The sequence below is a fragment of the Drosophila nasuta genome, chromosome X, assembly GCF_023558535.2.
Source record: "Drosophila nasuta strain 15112-1781.00 chromosome X, ASM2355853v1, whole genome shotgun sequence".
Taxonomy (NCBI): domain Eukaryota; kingdom Metazoa; phylum Arthropoda; class Insecta; order Diptera; family Drosophilidae; genus Drosophila; species Drosophila nasuta.
In genome coordinates, this window is record NC_083459.1 from 17,127,525 (window position 1) to 17,143,661 (window position 16,137).

The 16,137-nt window shown below is 38.5% G+C and overlaps 4 protein-coding genes across 8 annotated transcripts; 2 read left to right on the forward strand and 2 right to left on the reverse strand.

Moving 5' to 3' along the window:
* Positions 1 to 469: 469 nt before the first annotated feature.
* Positions 470 to 3,377, reverse strand: LOC132795695 (cell cycle control protein 50A). Of its 4 annotated transcripts, none has more exons than XR_009633454.1 (7): positions 3,177 to 3,377; positions 2,636 to 2,904; positions 2,360 to 2,552; positions 1,900 to 2,235; positions 1,678 to 1,843; positions 1,450 to 1,530; positions 470 to 1,104 (listed from the first exon to the last, which is right to left on the reverse strand). XR_009633454.1 is itself a non-coding variant. In XM_060806557.1 (6 exons), the coding sequence occupies exons 1-6, from the start codon at positions 3,235 to 3,237 to the stop codon at positions 1,059 to 1,061; spliced, it is 1,071 nt and encodes a 356-aa protein (XP_060662540.1). In that variant the 5' UTR covers positions 3,238 to 3,376; the 3' UTR covers positions 470 to 1,058. The 4 variants fall into 4 exon arrangements, 2 of the variants coding, with proteins under 2 accessions (XP_060662540.1, XP_060662539.1); XR_009633453.1 differs by having other exon boundaries at positions 470 to 1,107; XM_060806557.1 differs by lacking the exon at positions 1,450 to 1,530 and having other exon boundaries at positions 3,177 to 3,376.
* A 334-nt stretch (positions 3,378 to 3,711) lies between these two features.
* On the forward strand, positions 3,712 to 8,044 carry LOC132795694 (protein DDI1 homolog 2). Its single transcript, XM_060806555.1, has 4 exons — positions 3,712 to 4,441; positions 5,926 to 6,454; positions 6,517 to 6,802; positions 7,387 to 8,044. The coding sequence occupies exons 1-4, from the start codon at positions 4,186 to 4,188 to the stop codon at positions 7,807 to 7,809; spliced, it is 1,494 nt and encodes a 497-aa protein (XP_060662538.1). The 5' UTR covers positions 3,712 to 4,185; the 3' UTR covers positions 7,810 to 8,044.
* Positions 8,045 to 9,220: 1,176 nt separating this feature from the next.
* Positions 9,221 to 10,830, reverse strand: LOC132795696 (eukaryotic translation initiation factor 2 subunit 1). Its single transcript, XM_060806558.1, has 2 exons — positions 10,005 to 10,830; positions 9,221 to 9,935 (listed from the first exon to the last, which is right to left on the reverse strand). The coding sequence occupies exons 1-2, from the start codon at positions 10,697 to 10,699 to the stop codon at positions 9,608 to 9,610; spliced, it is 1,023 nt and encodes a 340-aa protein (XP_060662541.1). The 5' UTR covers positions 10,700 to 10,830; the 3' UTR covers positions 9,221 to 9,607.
* Positions 10,831 to 11,305: 475 nt separating this feature from the next.
* LOC132795697 (eukaryotic translation initiation factor 4H) lies at positions 11,306 to 14,921 on the forward strand. 2 transcript variants are annotated; one of them, XM_060806559.1, is made up of 5 exons: positions 11,306 to 11,458; positions 12,224 to 12,529; positions 12,602 to 12,900; positions 13,611 to 13,835; positions 13,907 to 14,921. In XM_060806559.1, the coding sequence occupies exons 1-5, from the start codon at positions 11,427 to 11,429 to the stop codon at positions 14,056 to 14,058; spliced, it is 1,014 nt and encodes a 337-aa protein (XP_060662542.1). In that variant the 5' UTR covers positions 11,306 to 11,426; the 3' UTR covers positions 14,059 to 14,921. The 2 variants fall into 2 exon arrangements, with proteins under 2 accessions (XP_060662542.1, XP_060662543.1); XM_060806560.1 differs by having other exon boundaries at positions 11,307 to 11,458; positions 12,602 to 12,819.
* Positions 14,922 to 16,137: the final 1,216 nt, after the last annotated feature.

Genomic DNA, 16,137 nt, shown 5'->3' on the forward strand with positions numbered 1-16,137 from the left:
AAGAGTATCACATAAACGAAAGAAAAAAAATATGAATAAATAGTGCATACTGCGCATATGTTAATTACGCTTACAAATTAATTATTGCGATTGCGGACATACCTTTTACTTGTATAATTAATTTAAGGTTTGTGTATGTAATTGGAAACTAGTTTAAAAATCAGATACAAATAATAATAATAATAAAACACACATGAATGCAAACAAAACACATATGCAGCATGCATATGTATGTCTAATTGAATACCATGAACAAATTGTTTTTACTTAGAGGGTAAATTTCAAAATCTGTACTCTAGCGCCAATTGTCGATAACAGCCAGAATGTATCGCTGCAGCAAATGTATCGATTTATGTACAATATACCAAAAAAGTTCAAAGAATTTTTGTTGGTATATCGATAATTCAAATTGTTGGGCGCCAAAGTTCCAGTGTACCACAGGATTTCAAAGTTGATAACAATTAATAAATAATTTTGCAGAGTTCAGGATTTATTTGCACAAGCATTATTTAACAAAATATCAATGCACATTCACTCATATCGAATTGCCTTAATAATAAACTGATTTGTTGTTAGCCGTGTTTGGCAGAGGCACAAAAAGTTTTAATTGTTTTTAAGTTTTGTTAAATATTAATAAATACTTTAATGTATGTGTGGGGCAGATATATATAAAGTTAGCTCAATTAGCTTGTTTTGGTCTAGTTTCGTTGAGGTGACAATTGATTGAATGTCAAAAAACGTTGTCAGGTGGATTTCAAGACGAATCGAATAATTATATCATTATATCAAACAAAACAAAAATCAAGAAAGGAAAAACAAGAAATGTACAAATTACTCAATGATAACAAGTAAAAGAAATAGGACACAGCCAACGACAATGCCGTGTAATACATACAAATATAGAATCTAAGTGTGTTGTATTCTGTTGACATAGGACATACTTTACATATAAATTATTATTCTTAAACAAGATACTACTAAGGCTAAAAAAAATTGGTGCGTGGGCGAGTCGCAGAAACAGCATTGCCAAAAATACTATCATGTCAAATCCGTTGCCTCTAGGAGTACTGCGTGTGTGGATTCACGTTAATCATCTCCATGTTGCTGCTAATTCGAGAAAGGAAATCAGATCGATTAGTTTTGGTTGTTGAAAGTGGAAAATATAAAAACAATGAAAACATAAATAAGAATACGACACGTTGATGATTAAATACCCTCGCAGAGAGATACAATAATTAGTATAGGATATAGTTAATTAATTAGTTAAAAAATATGGCGGATAGATTTAGTAAATTGCACTTTATGTTAAAGAATTTGATTTGGTCTTTAGGTGAACACAATTATAATATTCTCTGCTAGGGCATTCTGATTAGAAATATAATCGTAACTGGCCGTTGATAAGCCCCATGAAGCGTATAATGATTTGATTATTATATACTTATCGCGCACCAAAGTTAGTTTTTCTATTTTGACAGCCAAGTTTGTTGGATGGGAACTTGATGAGTACATGTGCTTCAACTAAATTCAACGCTACAATGATGAAGTTGGGCGGGAATGGAAAATGTACAAGTGGATATTTTAGATAATGAGAGATGATTATTTATAGTAAATGGTTGAATAGATGAATGGAATGGATGAAGGCTTAACGAAAACGAAGGCATTAAAAACTGAACTTACCTGCGGCTGCAACGCATGTGAATGAAGAGCAGCGCCAGTCCAAGTGTCACACAAATGGCGCCCACGACGATGTAGGCAATGCCTAGGAATGGATTCTTGCCGCCCAGCACTGAGGTGGTCGACAGAATCATTCGTTTGGTGCCATCAAATGAAACAACCGGATAATCTAAAAGTAAACAAACTTATTACAAATCAATCAACAATGATTTCTCCATCACTTACTGTAGGTAATGTGCAGCGTGTAATTGCCAGCCTTGAGACCCTTGGCATATTCGGGAACTGTTTGGTTCAAGCGACGATACAATTTGCGGAAACTGGGCAGGGCAGCCGTGCGCATCCAAACAATGAGATCTTCATTTTGGAAGCCATTGTTGTCGGGATTCAATGGATCCAAATCAGCAAGTCCGGTTTGCCAGAACAATGGTTTCGCAAATCCCTCCAAGGACTTGTTCAAGTTACCCTCCGGATTGCGGAACTTGACGCGCTTATCCGATGGCCAGGCAATTCCCGTGTTAAATAATTTGATGGGCTCATTGTTTAGACTTAGAGTCAGTGAGTCTATAAAAGCAACGAATTGAAAGCAGAGATTTAGTTAGTTCAGTGATAAGACACAAGCCGAGGCAAAGACACTAAACAAACACAACAAATAGCAGTTGTTCCATAAAATATGAAGGTGAGTTACCATTGAACAGGGAATTGGCAATGGCTCCGCATGGCGCAATGGGCGTGCCATCGTCCGTGTAGGCAAACGGTGTGCAATCCGAATTCGGGGTTAACGAGAGGCGACCGAGCAGCTGCTCATCGTCACGCGACTTCACATAGCGTCGATGGTTCTGATAGTAATTGGTCAGACCATAATACATGTACACATCGCCCTATTTCCAACAATAAAAACAACAACAAGAACAAAAATCAATTATTAAATGCCAATGTCAATGATTGAACAGCACACACTCACATTAAAGTCGACGGGCAGATGCACGTTCTCCTCGCAGAGGCAACGTCCGCCGTTGTTGTTCTTGAGAAAATCAGCGCAGGTTTGATTGCCCCCAATCTGTTTGCACTGTGTGTAATCGACAATCACCTCGTTGGCCGTATTGGAAAAGTGCAGCAGCACCACGCCAATGGGTATGAAGAGAATGCCAATCACAAAGAACGTTGGCAGCACTGTTCTCGCTGTTAACACTGGCTGCCAGGCGGGCAGACGTTGCTGCTTGAAGGCCGAATCTGTGATAAGAAGGAATTAGGATAATGAGTGATGACAGCACTAATGGATATTAATTGTGTTGGCAGCATTGGGTTAAGCTGTGATTCATGCAAGACAAGCCTGTTTAATATCGATTGCCCTCTTGATATTTTAACTGCATTAGTCATTCTCCAATTTCTTATCACAAACACACGCACAAAGCCACAAACAACTTGTTACTGTTACTGTGTATGTGTGTATTGGTGTTGGGTGCTTTTGTGTACACCACACAAGAAACTCATTGGATTTTCACCTGAAGGTCGCTTTGACTTCGAGGCTGCGTTTTCCTCATTTCCCACATTTTGCGTAGACATCGCGATTGCGTTTTAACAACACGAACAACAACAGGCGGCTCCACGTCCTGCGACGAAGACCAGGCGAGGATTAACGAGAAAACGTAAAACTGGACTGCACGTCGCAATTACGCTTAGCCAAATACGTAAATAATACATGAAATTTCGCGATATCAGAGCTGCTAATCGATATATTGTTTGAATCATCGTTCGATAGCACCAAAGCATCAACAGCGATAAAATACCAAAAATAATTATTGTATTCCACAACTGAAATACACTTATCGCAGAATTAAACAAAGAAACATTGCAAATGTACAAATTAACAATTCGCTTAAATAATAATAAAACAAATTAGAAACTCAAATTAGAATCACTCATCGATAAGTCAGTTAATTTTTCGATTTTAAAGAGTTGCCCATGAAAATTATGTCCCCCGCTACAAAAATATACCCCATATGTTTTTTGCATTACAAAATTAATTGTTGTTTTTTAATTTTTTTAAGTTTTACGACACAATTTTGATTAGAACATAACTGTATTTGGCCGTTAAAATGCGCTGCAGCTAGAAGTTTGGAATGATATATTTGTCGACTTTAAATAGTATATTCTGTCAATTTCAATTGCGGTCACACTGCTAGCGGCAGCGGCGTTTTCGGTGGGTCAAAACAACAAAGCATAGGGAAACAAAAAAAACGAAGAAAAAAGAAACAACAAAGAAAACGCAAAAAGAAAAGAAAACGGCAACGGCGACGACGACGGCGAAGAACGTGAGGCAAACAACGAAATTCAAACGCATTTATTATTTTGCGCTGTACTGATACGCAGCACATACTCTACTATTTGCTCAGGGATCCATATTTAAAGACACACAACTGTGTTCAAAATAAGCAAAAACAACAACACACAGGAAAACATACATAGAACATATATAAACAAAACGCCGCCGCCAGCAAAAACGCCACCGCGATGAAAATCACTGTGACCACCACCGATGATAAGATATTCTTTCTCGATGTCGCCGAGGATTTGGAGCTGGAAAATCTAAAGGCCTTGTGTGCGATGGAAATTGGCGCAGAGGTCAGTCAAATCATGTTGCTATTCAACGGTCGCGAATTAAACAACGATAAGCAGTCGTTGCAACAGTTTGGAGTCCGAGATGGCGATTGCGTTGTGTTAGAGCGACGCCGGATCAATCAGCATAATCCTAATCCCAATCGTACAGGTGAGTTCAAAGTTCTTGAGCGCGCATTTAAAACTGGGTCATTGCTTCTTATGCTAGCCAAGTTGTTGGTGGTGCATCATCAGCATCATGGAAAAAATCAGCGAAAGAATTCATACATTTTAAAAATAAATACAGTACACACTTCTTCAGCAATCGCTATACTACTAAGAAGCGTTGTGTATGCATGTGTGTGTGCTGCGTTTTTTTGTTTTTGTATTTCGCACATTCCATTCAATCCAAATGGTAAGCGAAAGTCAAAAAGTAAGCAAAGCAAAGTAAAGCACGACAAACACATACATACATACATATGTATGTACATGCACATGCACTTGCAAAGTGTTGATCTGATTTTGATAATTCACTACGCAACACTATTATCGACATGCATGTGCATCATCAGTGTGCACGCATATGCAGGTAATCGAACTCAATGCATGTGTATGTGTGTGTATGTTCATTCGCATGGATACGCCGACGCAAACGCCTTCGGTGACCCCCCATGCACGATTGGCCTTGTCTAACACTCACACAAACACCCATGCATATCTGCATATAGTATGTGTGTATGTGTAGCATGTATGCAAGTGTGGGTCATTATACATTGTCCAAATGCTTTAATTTATTTTTTATTTCATTTATTTTTTTGCGTGGGAGCGCGCAATTTTTTTCGGTGAGGTATTTGTCTTGCGATTTTATACTTATCTATTATATACCTGAGAGTTCAGAGGGAGCAGATACTAAAGAGCTACAGAAAAATATGTTCATATATAGACATACATATGTACATATATATGTAATTACTTTGCACTTAAAACAAAGTTGTTGAAAGCTTCTGGAAACTTCTTTTGAAATTAAAGCTTCTCAAAGCTTCACACATGTTTTGAAACTTAGTAATCAATGCAATGCCCAAGAATTACATCAAAACTATATTATGCTGCATTACGATCGATTGGTGAAATTATCAACATTATTTCACAAGATTGTGATAAATGAAATAGCAGCAAAGGCGAATTGATATGTTTATACATTTCATTGATTAACAAGTCTTATGCACATCTCCAAAAAGAAATACATAAATAAATAAACTGGCCAGCTGCTAATCTTTGAGTGACAAGAAATTCTTAACTGAATCATCAGCATGATGTACATATGTACATATAATTTCGATACCCAGAAGAACTGTATAGTAATAGGGTATATACACACATAACACTTTAACTTAATATAAAGTATAATGTAGTTTAACCAGTCTGATATGTCATGGGGAATACAATTTTGGATAAGGATAATATTTTAAATTTTACCACAAACTAAATCCATCCTTTTTGAAATTAAAATTGTCTCACGTAATTAAAAAAAGTTATCGGGTAACTCGCAGTCGAGCTTACTTGCAAAAATCTGCCCTGTCAGCGAGAGCAAAGTGGAATCAAGCGAACAGCTTCGTTTGTCATCAACCTGCCACTTATCTTATCTCTGTTTTACAGCTGCAACGAATGCAACGATTCCATCGATTAGCAATTTGGACTTTAGCGGCATCGCGGTGCCGGGCTCGAGCGGCACGGGCAACAGTCCGCCGACACAGACAGCATCGGCAGGCAGCGGCACTGGCAGCAACAGTTTGCGACAGCAGCTGGAGCAGCACTTGCAGCAACAGCAGCTGACGGATATCCCCATGACAGATGACTTCAATGTGAACCTCGACGATGATCCGGCAACGGTGCGCGAAGTGTTTCTCTCGAATCCGGAAGCATTGTCGCTGCTGCGACAGTACAATACACCGCTGGCCGAAGCCTTGGATTCGGGTGATCTGGAGACATTCAAACGTGTGCTGCGCGAGAATATCACGGAGCGAAAGCGTCGCAATGATCAGCGTATGCGTATGCTGAATGCGGATCCGTTCGATGAGGAGACACAGCGTCTCATTGCCGAGGAGATCAAGCAGAAGAACATTCAGGACAACATGGCCGCTGCCATCGAATACAATCCCGAAATCTTTGGCACAGTTACCATGCTGTAAGTTAAACTATTTCTTAACTTAAGTATTCATGTCCATTCAACTCTTTTTTGCTTTTCAGTTACATCAACTGCAAGGTGAACGGTGTGCCCGTCAAGGCGTTCGTTGACTCCGGCGCCCAGACGACAATCATGAGCAAGGATTGCGCTGAACGCTGTCATGTGAATCGCTTGATCGACACACGCTGGAACGGTGTCGCTAAGGGCGTTGGTACACAGCCGATTTTGGGACGCATTCACATGGTGCAGCTGCAGATCGAGAACGATCATCTGACCTCCAGTTTCACGGTGCTTGGCCAACAGCCTATGGACATGTTGTTGGGCCTCGACATGCTCAAGCGGCATCAGGTGTGTGGCTTCTTTAGCAATAAGTCCTGCGCGTTCTGTTTGTGAAGCTTGTTTGGCATTCGTCTGTCGTATTTTAGTTATGAAATGAAAAGATTCTCATGTTTTTGACACTTGTTTAAAATTTTGAAAATGTTCTTTCCTTTGCTTAGGCTACAAACTTAAAACAAGATTGCTGAAAGCTTCCAGCAATTTTGGAAAGTTCTTTAGACATATTAAAGCTTCTCAAAGCTTTACACAAATTTTTTAATTGAATATAGAGTCCACTTTGTAATGCCAACAATTTTAGTCTTACATGTGAAATTAATTCATGTATTTCTCAAGCAGTTTATAGGTTTAGTAGCTTTTATAGTGTAATAAGCTAAATGTTTCTTCTACCCTAAAAAAGCGAAGAAAAAACACCTTTAAGTACGAGAGCTTGTAAGCAGCAACTTAAATCTGAAATGTATATAAATTAAACACATTAAGTGTACTAATTTTTAACACTTTTTTAAAATAGTTCCCTCTGACTCTTTCTCAGCCGCTCTGTCTGTCTCTTTCGCACTTGTAACAGTTCACTAATGTGCCATCTCTTTCTATTTGAACAGTGCCTTATCGACTTGCAGCGCAATCTATTGATCATTGGCACCACGGGCACCTCAACGCCGTTTCTGCCGGAGAGCGAGCTTCCGCCCTGCGCCCGCCTCACTGGCAATCCGGAGGACAACGAGCAACAGGCCATTGCCGAGGCCATCGAGCAGAGCAAGCGAGAAAGTGGCGGCGCAGCAGGAGCAAGCACAAGTCAAGCGAGCGGCAGCAGTGGAAGTACGACGGGTTTCAATGCCAGCAACATTAATTCGATACAACCGCTGGATCGTTTCACGGAGCAGGATGTGAGTGATCTGATGGCATTGGGTTTTCCGCGCAGCGATGTTCTCACGGTGCTGAGATTGTGCAATGGGAACAAGGCGATTGCTAGCTCGATGCTGGTTAGCCGCAATGCTGCTGCCGGTGGCGCTGGATTCAGCTGAACGCTGCTCTGGCCAGCAGCTGCTGCTCCAACAACAACCACAACAAAAACAACAACAAGACCACCTCCTTCTGCTTCTCCTACAATGCTCTGGGATCAATCAAAACCATTTTGCAATACAACAACACAAGAAACTCATCAATAACAATATCGATGTCGTTGCCGATTCCGATTCCGATGTGTTTAACAAACAAATCAAAACGAAAAAAAAACTAAAAAAAAAAAAAACAACAAAATTGAGGTGCAAAAAATCATTTTTAATTTAGAAAAATTTTTTGTAAACTAAACGAATTCTTTTTTAAATGCCTTCTCCCTTGATTTTGTTTTCGTTTAATTGTACAATAGTTAATTATTGCTATGCGCAAGAGATCCCAAAGAAACCCCATAAAAAAAACAATCGAAGCAAATCAGGCCCTCAAATTTCTTTTTTAATTAATGACATGAACGTAATTGATCTTTTTTCTAGCCTTAAATTGTTCTTAACGAAATCCGATTTCGAATTTTTGTGTGTGAAATGGAAAAACGACGAAAACACTGCAATAAAAACCGTCTATGGTTGAGTAGCCGCTTTGCAACGAATTACGAACCATCATCGTATAATGCCAGAAGACATTATAAAACACAACATAATATATACAACACACATACACATACACAACATAATATATACACACAGCTACACTAATTATACACGTTTTGGTATATAATAATTATACAATTTGAACTAGTATTAAGCATAAAAACAAAACCTATGTAATGTATGTACGAAGTGAAATGGTTAAATAAAACGAGACTTGTTTTGGATTGGATGCGCCTAGAGATCAATTAATAATAATAACTATAGCATTTATAATTCCTGAAAATTTGGTTGCGATCAAACAAAAATGATCGAAGTTATTTAAGAAATACTTTTGTATGGGCAAAAACGCCTATTTACTAAGAGTCTTAGTGGCTTTGACTGACAATCTGGTATATTTGGCACTTAATAGTATATTTTCAATGTAGTACTATATCAATATAGTCATTGGCATATTTTAGTACTTTTGTGGCTATTAATTTGGTATATTTTAAAATTAATACCGGACTTTTTTTTATTTTATTAACATTGGGTAGCGTGTATTTCATAGTCGAGCACACTCGTCTGTAGTTCTCTTCCTTGTTAATGTTCGTAGTATTACTAAGTTTAGGATAATCCTTAGCTTTCTTTTCACGGAGGTGCTCTTCAGTAATCAATTATAATAATTTTCCTAAGATTATCTGCCAGCTGAATTTTGAAATCTTTAAAAAATAATTAAAGCTCCTCCTCAACAATAATTGTTTTTAAAAAAATTAGTTCGAGCAGATTCCCCTAAAATTATTTGTAAAATTTTCCTTATTAATATTTAACGAGAAAATCAAAAAATGTCCAATAATTGTAATCACTTCTGTTTGCTGCGACGCAAGCTGTTTTTAAAATTGTATTTATTATTATAATGATTTAGTTATAAATGTATAAACCATATATATGTAGCATTTTGTATGTATTTACATACGCGGACCTTCTCAATACCGTCATTGCAGCCAGGAAGCAAATGTTCTTCAGTAATATATATAAAAAAAAAATTAAATAGTTTTCGTTTTATCTTTTGTCTATTGTTGTTACTTGTTGTTGATTCACACACACATTCTCAATACACACGCACGCGTGTTAAACATACATAGATGATGTATATATTTATATAAATTACAGTTGCTGATCTTGTTGTTGTTATTGTTGTAGCTGTTTTTGTTGTTCAAAGTTTGTTTGTTGTTCATCTTGTTTACTCCTCATCTTCATCATCCTCGTCATCGTCGTCGTTGGCAGACGCGTTTTTGTGATTGAACTCCTTCTCGGGATCAAACTGCATGCCCTCCTGATCGGCGGCATCCTCTTCATCATCATCGCCAGCCACCTGAGCGTTCTCGGCCTCGGCGCGCTCCAGACGACGCGCCAGATCCGCCTCATCGATGGCGGTGACCAGTTTGGGTGCCATGATCACCTTGAACTCGCCCTCGAATTCGGTAATCTTGGCACGTATGCTCTCGATGGCCACCTCCAATGCCTTGAGACCATCTGTCTTCTTTGTGGTCGATGTGGTCATCACATAGCTAACCAGAAAATAAAGAAACTATTAATACAAAGAATACAAGCCAAACGCTGTTTGTCAGTCCACTTACAGAGGAGGCGCGATTAGATTGATGCGGATGGGCAGCTCCTCGGTACTCAGCTCGAGACCCTTGCTCAGCGATGCTTTGACAGCATCGATGCCCTCATAACCATAACAGGAGCATTCAATATCAGCACGAATTTTGACAGTGGGCGAGACCAGTTTACGTTTGATGTTGCTCAACAGCACCTCTTTGGTCTCAGCATCCAGATTGCATTCATCGAACACTGATGGATCCGTCACCGATTGCTTAAAGATGTCATAGGCCACAGTTTTGCTGTTGTATTTCTTTTCAAAATACCATGCTGTCTTTTGATACAGCTCCTCCAGCTTTTCACTGCTGTCGTAGCCCAGAATGTCGGCCACATGCCGCAACAGTGAATTAATGGCCTTTGCCTTGGCGAAGCGTTCGGTGCACTTTTCCACGTCTTCGGGCGACACACGACGCTTGGACAGATCAATGTAACCCTTCTCTTTGTCCACACGTATAACGACGACGGGCTCTGTTTTGCCTACACGAATCAATTTGTTGATGGAGCGTATGCGACGACGTGACAACTCAGACAGCAAGATCATGCCCTCAATGTTGTTGTATTCCAATAAATGCACGTAAGCTCCCATTTCGGCAATGGAGAGCACGTTGACCATGACGACATCTTCGATCTCTGGGTATCTTTCGTTGTAGAAACGCGAGGTTAATGCCATTTTCACTGTTTGCGCGTTTTAATACACTTTATCGACGCGATTTTAATTTGAACAAACTGAGAGAAAATGCCAACAAAAAAAATTGCAGCAAAAACGTGTACAATTCTGCCGAACTGTGGCGTAAGAAGAAGAAGCACAGCGGCAGCGGCAACAGAACAGTGTTGCTTAACGATGACACCTGCAGCGAATTGAGTGCCGGTCAAATGCTATCGATGTAATCGATAACTAATCTTCATTGCTAGCATGTCAAATCTCTTAATATACAACACTATATTATTTGCTATTTTTAAAGCGAAAATATTTTTAAAAATACATTTGCATTGATTTAGACATATTTTACTGCGGCACATTATTGTTTATTCGCCATATCGATATATTATATACAGTGCTGGACAATGGAAATATATTGTTAAATACGGCGAATTGGTCAGTGTTGCCTCTTATCTGCATCTGGGCGTGATTTAAAGTAATGCAAATATTTTTGCAATATATAATGACAGTGGCAACATAAAAATTCCCTTATTTTTTTTTGCTGTATTATTGCGATGGTAGGATTACAATATTTGAGCATTACAAATTTATTGGCTTAGAATTTCCGCGGGCCGCAAGCATTTTTTTGTTTTTTCCGTGAGTTGGTGTGTACACACTGAAGCGCGTGCACACGGCGACAATCGTGGTAGTCAGTCTGCGGATTGCAGCGAATTCGCTCATTTGAAAAAAATAAAACATGGCTGGAAGAGGTGGTTATGAACACGCTAGGTAAATATTATTAAATAATTTAAGTACTGTGCATGCCAGCTCGCCGAAATTGTGTGAAATCGTTGCGTATGTGAATGACGCTCGCGTGTGCCCCCAAAAAGCTAGTGCAAAAGTGCTCCAATGTATAATAATGCACGCGGTTTAAGCAAAAGTCAACCAATACACACACACACTTACTCACGCACACACACAAAGGTACACACGCGCAAACCCTAAAAATCTACAAGCATACACATTTACACATGTATGTACGTGCGTGTGAGTGCTCGCAAGTGTGCGTGTTTTTTTTTCTACATTACTTTTTCTTTGCGATATTTCGTTTTGGTTTTTTTTCGGACAATTTGCTGCGCCGTCGAGCGTCGCTGCTGGCGTCCGTCTTGCCAAAGCCAACTAAGAAAAGCAGCCGCGGCGGCGGCAGCGAAACAACAGCAACGCCGCCACCGCCGCCGCCGCCTTCGAGGGTTATGGGCGGCTCAAAATAGAGGAGACAACAAAAAGAAAAAATCTCGAGGCGAACTTCCAAAAACGTTTTGGTTTTTTTCCCCCGCTTTTATTTTGATATATTTTTTAAAAGCGCGCGCTTTTTTTTTTGTTTTTATTTGTATTGGCTGCGTTGTCTCTTTATTTACAAGACGATGTTTGTTTGGTTTGTAATTTGAGCGGCAACTGTTTTTGTTTTTCGGTCACACGTGCGGCCGGCTTCTGCTTCTTCTTGTTATTGTTTTTCTCCACTAACCTCATTTGTTATGTTTTGTGTGTTTCCAGAGGAGGATTTGGAGGTGAACGTCATGGGAGGCAATTGCCAACGGAACCGCCTTTTATTGCGTACGTCGGCAATCTGCCGCAAGGTCTCGTCCAGGGCGATGTCACCAAAATATTCAAAGACTTTGAGGTGAAGAACGTGCGGCTGGTGAAGGATCGCGAAACGGATCAGTTCAAGGGCTTCTGTTATGTGGAGTTCGAGACGCTCGATAATCTAGAGCGTGCGCTCGAATGCGATGGACGCATCAAACTTGATGATTTGTCGGCACCGCTGCGCATCGATATTGCGGATCGTAGGAAAAATGAGCGGTAAGTGCGGCACTTGAATGAAAATACTTGTAGTTTCCTAACTAATTCGTCCCCATTGTTTTTTTATTATAGCCCTGGTGGCGGCGGCATTGGCGGTGGCAATGGAGGCGGCGGCGGTGGCGGCATGGGCCGTGATGGCGGTCGCGATGGCTTCCAGAAACGCGGACCCCCGCGTCAAGGTGGCGGCGGTGGCAACCAGGGTTATAGTCGGAGCGGTCCCGGTGGCGGCGGCGGCTCTGGAGGTGGTCGCGAAGCTGGTGGCGGCTCTGGTAATCGCGGCGATAGTAGAGGTTCGTACAATGATAATTATGGTGGTCACAGTGATAGAAGTCGTGGCGGCGCCAGCTCCGGCATGAATAGAGGATATAATGGTAAAAAGCATTTTTAATCTGCCAAACAAACTGCAACTGCAACCTCCTTTAAAAAACGAACCATCCAAACGAATCTACAAACACGTAGTTGCATTTTTGTAGAGCAAACAATTTTGCGTAGTTGAAAGCAGCATGGACAAAAACAATCAAACAAACAATCGAATCAATCCTTCTGAACCGTCCTATTCTTCATTCCATTTTCTCTTCACCTACTCTTTGCACCTTTCTGTTGGTTAATTGCCAAAGTAAATTATTATTTGTACTAAGTATTAAGTTGTTGCCTTTGAATATGTTTTTTGTTTTGTTTTTGGGCGTTGCCCGCCACTTTCTACTTCTGTATTTCTGTTTCAGTTCTATTCACATTATTAGTTAGTTTAGATTATAAACAATAACATAAGCATTATGTAATCCAACACACACACACGCATACACAACACGATTGACAACGATTTGAATTGGTTTTCGAATGCGCACTTTTTACACTTCAAAAGTTGGCCAGCAGCATGTTGCTCGATCTATAGTGTAGTATATACCTCATATATATATTTATATATATATTTAGTGCTGGGCAGTAGAGCAAATTCCATTTTATCCTTTTTTTAATGCAATGATCCTTCTTAATAACTATCTCTCTCTCTCTTAAACAAATATCAATGCTAATCTAATCTTTAAACTCAAATATATATTTGTTGTTATTGCTGATGATGCAGATCGTCCGCTGAATCGCGGTCGTTATGGCAACTTCAACAACGATGAACGATTCGATCGGAATCAGGATCGGGATCGAGGCCAGCGTGAGGGCAGCTATGGCAATCAGTCGCGCGACGGCGATCGCTATAACAATTTCAGCAGGCACCGTGACCGCGAGCGCACTCACTACAATCCCAACCAGCAGCCCGATCGTCCCAGCGGCGGCCCCTCAATGGGTGCAATCGGTAAACAATAATTGCGAAATAGACCCATTCTAGTAGTATTCTCTTTAATAATCAATTTGTGCATCTTGCAGATGATACGGAACGACCACGACTTCAGCTGGCGCCCAGAACTATTGCGGCGCCCATCAATGCGGTGGCCGAAACCAAACAATCGGCCTCCATTTTTGGCAATGCCAAGCCACGTGAGGAGAAGCTCAAGGAGCTGCAGAATGGCGATAACTAGATGATGGTGGATTTCGGTGTTTTTAATATGCCTAAATGATATTTAACAAAAAAAGAAAAACACAAAAAAAACCAACAAAACAAAACAAAAAATAATTAACAAAAACCAACAAGATGTTAACAAAAAAAAAAAAAACAAAAACAAGTTAGGGCATATTTGATGATTATGATTTGTGTGTGAGAGCGGCATGCATATATATATGAAACGAAGAAGACGAAGATAAGCTGCGAAAGGAGGGAAAAACAAAACAAAACAAAAAAAAAATCAACAACTAAAAGAAACATAATTAATAACTACGCTATATACCTATTATATAAAACAAAAGCTATGTACTATGCATACATAATATACATATATTTATATATATATATATATATATATAACTATATATATATGTACGAAAAGCAAATAACAGAAGCAAACTTAACAACAGCATCAACAACAAAAACAGGAAACAAATTGACAGCGAGATAAACCTTATGGATATATCTTTCGAAATCGTTGGAGCAATACATCAATAGCAACTGCAACCACATCAGAAACAACAACAATGAAAAGTCTTTAAATGTTAGTCTGTAAGCAGCGAAAAGTTGAGAGCCGTGCATATAGCTATGCTGATTGATTGAGTATAGCCCAGAATTATGCGCGCTGCTATTTGTTAGTTAAGTAAATGCATACATAAACAAGTAACAACACAAAAAGGAAAAAAACAAAAACAAACAAAACGTTCTACAATTTAAGCAAAAAAGATAAGAAAATAAAAAACAAAGCAAAAACCGATTAAGAGAAAAAAACGACAAAAAAATACAAAACAAAAACCAGAAAAAAACGAAAAAAAAAAACAAACTACAATTTGACAAGCGTTTAGCGTTTAGCAAGCAGGCAGAGACAGGCAGGCAGTTTATACAGTTTATATAGCAAAATACAAGAAAACAAAAAATCACGAAAAAAATGAAAAACATATATTTAAATAAAAATTACAAAAAAATGCAAAAATAAAAAAAAACCGAATCGCAGTGAAAATCTAAAACACCAACTAAGTACGTATTAGAAAGAAATCCATAAACAGCAAAAGATAAACAAACGACAAATTTATATATACATACATATATATATAAACAAATAGTATATATATATATATATATATTATATATGTATAAAATGCTAAACACAATAACTATGTAATCCAAAAGTCTAAATCGCGATGATCAATAATGATATATTATGACCACAGTTTCTTTTCTATTCTCTATCTCTCTCTTGTTCGCTTTCACTCTCCCCTTAAAGCATATATTCCTCACTTTCTCTCTCTCTCTCTCTACCTTTCTCTCTTTCGCTCGTATATTCTTCACGTTTTTTTTGTTGTAATAATTATTTTCGATAAATTTTTAAATTAAAACATTTTTGTTGATTTATTTTCGTAATATTCTTGTTGTTGTCGGCTTCAATTTGGCACAATATATATATTTTCCCACTGACTGACAGGACCGACCCAGGGAGGGGGAAACGGCGGCGGCATTGATATAAAACATAAACGTAAAATAAAACTAAAGCTAAACACTAAAAAAAAAAAACAAAAAAAAAAAACAAAAGAATACTATATTTTTTTCTTGTAGATAATTTTAATATGCAGGTCAAGTATATTAATTAAGTCAAGTGTATGAATTAATTGTTCTATATATCTATAAATATATATACTTTTTTTTTGCCTGCGTCTACGTTAAACAAAAATAATATACACACACAATTAAATGTTTTTTTCTTTTGTTTTCCTACTCTTCACAATATAATTTATTTTTAATTTGATTTGCGCAAGTTTTAAATTCGTTTAAAATAAAATAACATTCTTAACAATGCTGCCTTCCGCTTAATTCTCCCATAACAATTTTGTTCTATCCGTTCCAAATCACGCCTATTTCAAATTTCACTTTTGACGGAATTTCGCTGACATATTAACTTTCTGTTTTTTTTAAATTTCTGCTACAATTTATTTTATAGAAAAGAGAAACTACAAAAATATTGACATGAAAAAGTATGCTATAAATATTTGAGTGGTGCAATTGCCTTGAAAGTGGAATT

Coding starts and splice junctions, on each gene's coding strand:
- LOC132795695 (XM_060806556.1), bottom strand. CDS start 3,237: ATGTCTACGCAAAATGTGGGAAATGAGGAAAACGCAGCCTCGAAGTCA. Junction 2,553..2,635: donor ATCTGCCCGTCGACTTTAAT/GTGAGTGTGTGC, acceptor TGTTGGAAATAG/GGCGATGTGTACATGTATTA. Junction 1,108..1,677: donor CACATGCGTTGCAGCCGCAG/GTAAGTTCAGTT, acceptor TTCTCGAATTAG/CAGCAACATGGAGATGATTA.
- LOC132795694 (XM_060806555.1), top strand. CDS start 4,186: ATGAAAATCACTGTGACCACCACCGATGATAAGATATTCTTTCTCGAT. Junction 6,455..6,516: donor TTTGGCACAGTTACCATGCT/GTAAGTTAAACT, acceptor TTTGCTTTTCAG/TTACATCAACTGCAAGGTGA. Junction 6,803..7,386: donor ACATGCTCAAGCGGCATCAG/GTGTGTGGCTTC, acceptor CTATTTGAACAG/TGCCTTATCGACTTGCAGCG.
- LOC132795696 (XM_060806558.1), bottom strand. CDS start 10,699: ATGGCATTAACCTCGCGTTTCTACAACGAAAGATACCCAGAGATCGAA. Junction 9,936..10,004: donor AATCTAATCGCGCCTCCTCT/GTAAGTGGACTG, acceptor TTTTCTGGTTAG/CTATGTGATGACCACATCGA.
- LOC132795697 (XM_060806559.1), top strand. CDS start 11,427: ATGGCTGGAAGAGGTGGTTATGAACACGCTAG. Junction 11,459..12,223: donor GGTGGTTATGAACACGCTAG/GTAAATATTATT, acceptor GTGTGTTTCCAG/AGGAGGATTTGGAGGTGAAC. Junction 13,836..13,906: donor CCCCTCAATGGGTGCAATCG/GTAAACAATAAT, acceptor TGCATCTTGCAG/ATGATACGGAACGACCACGA.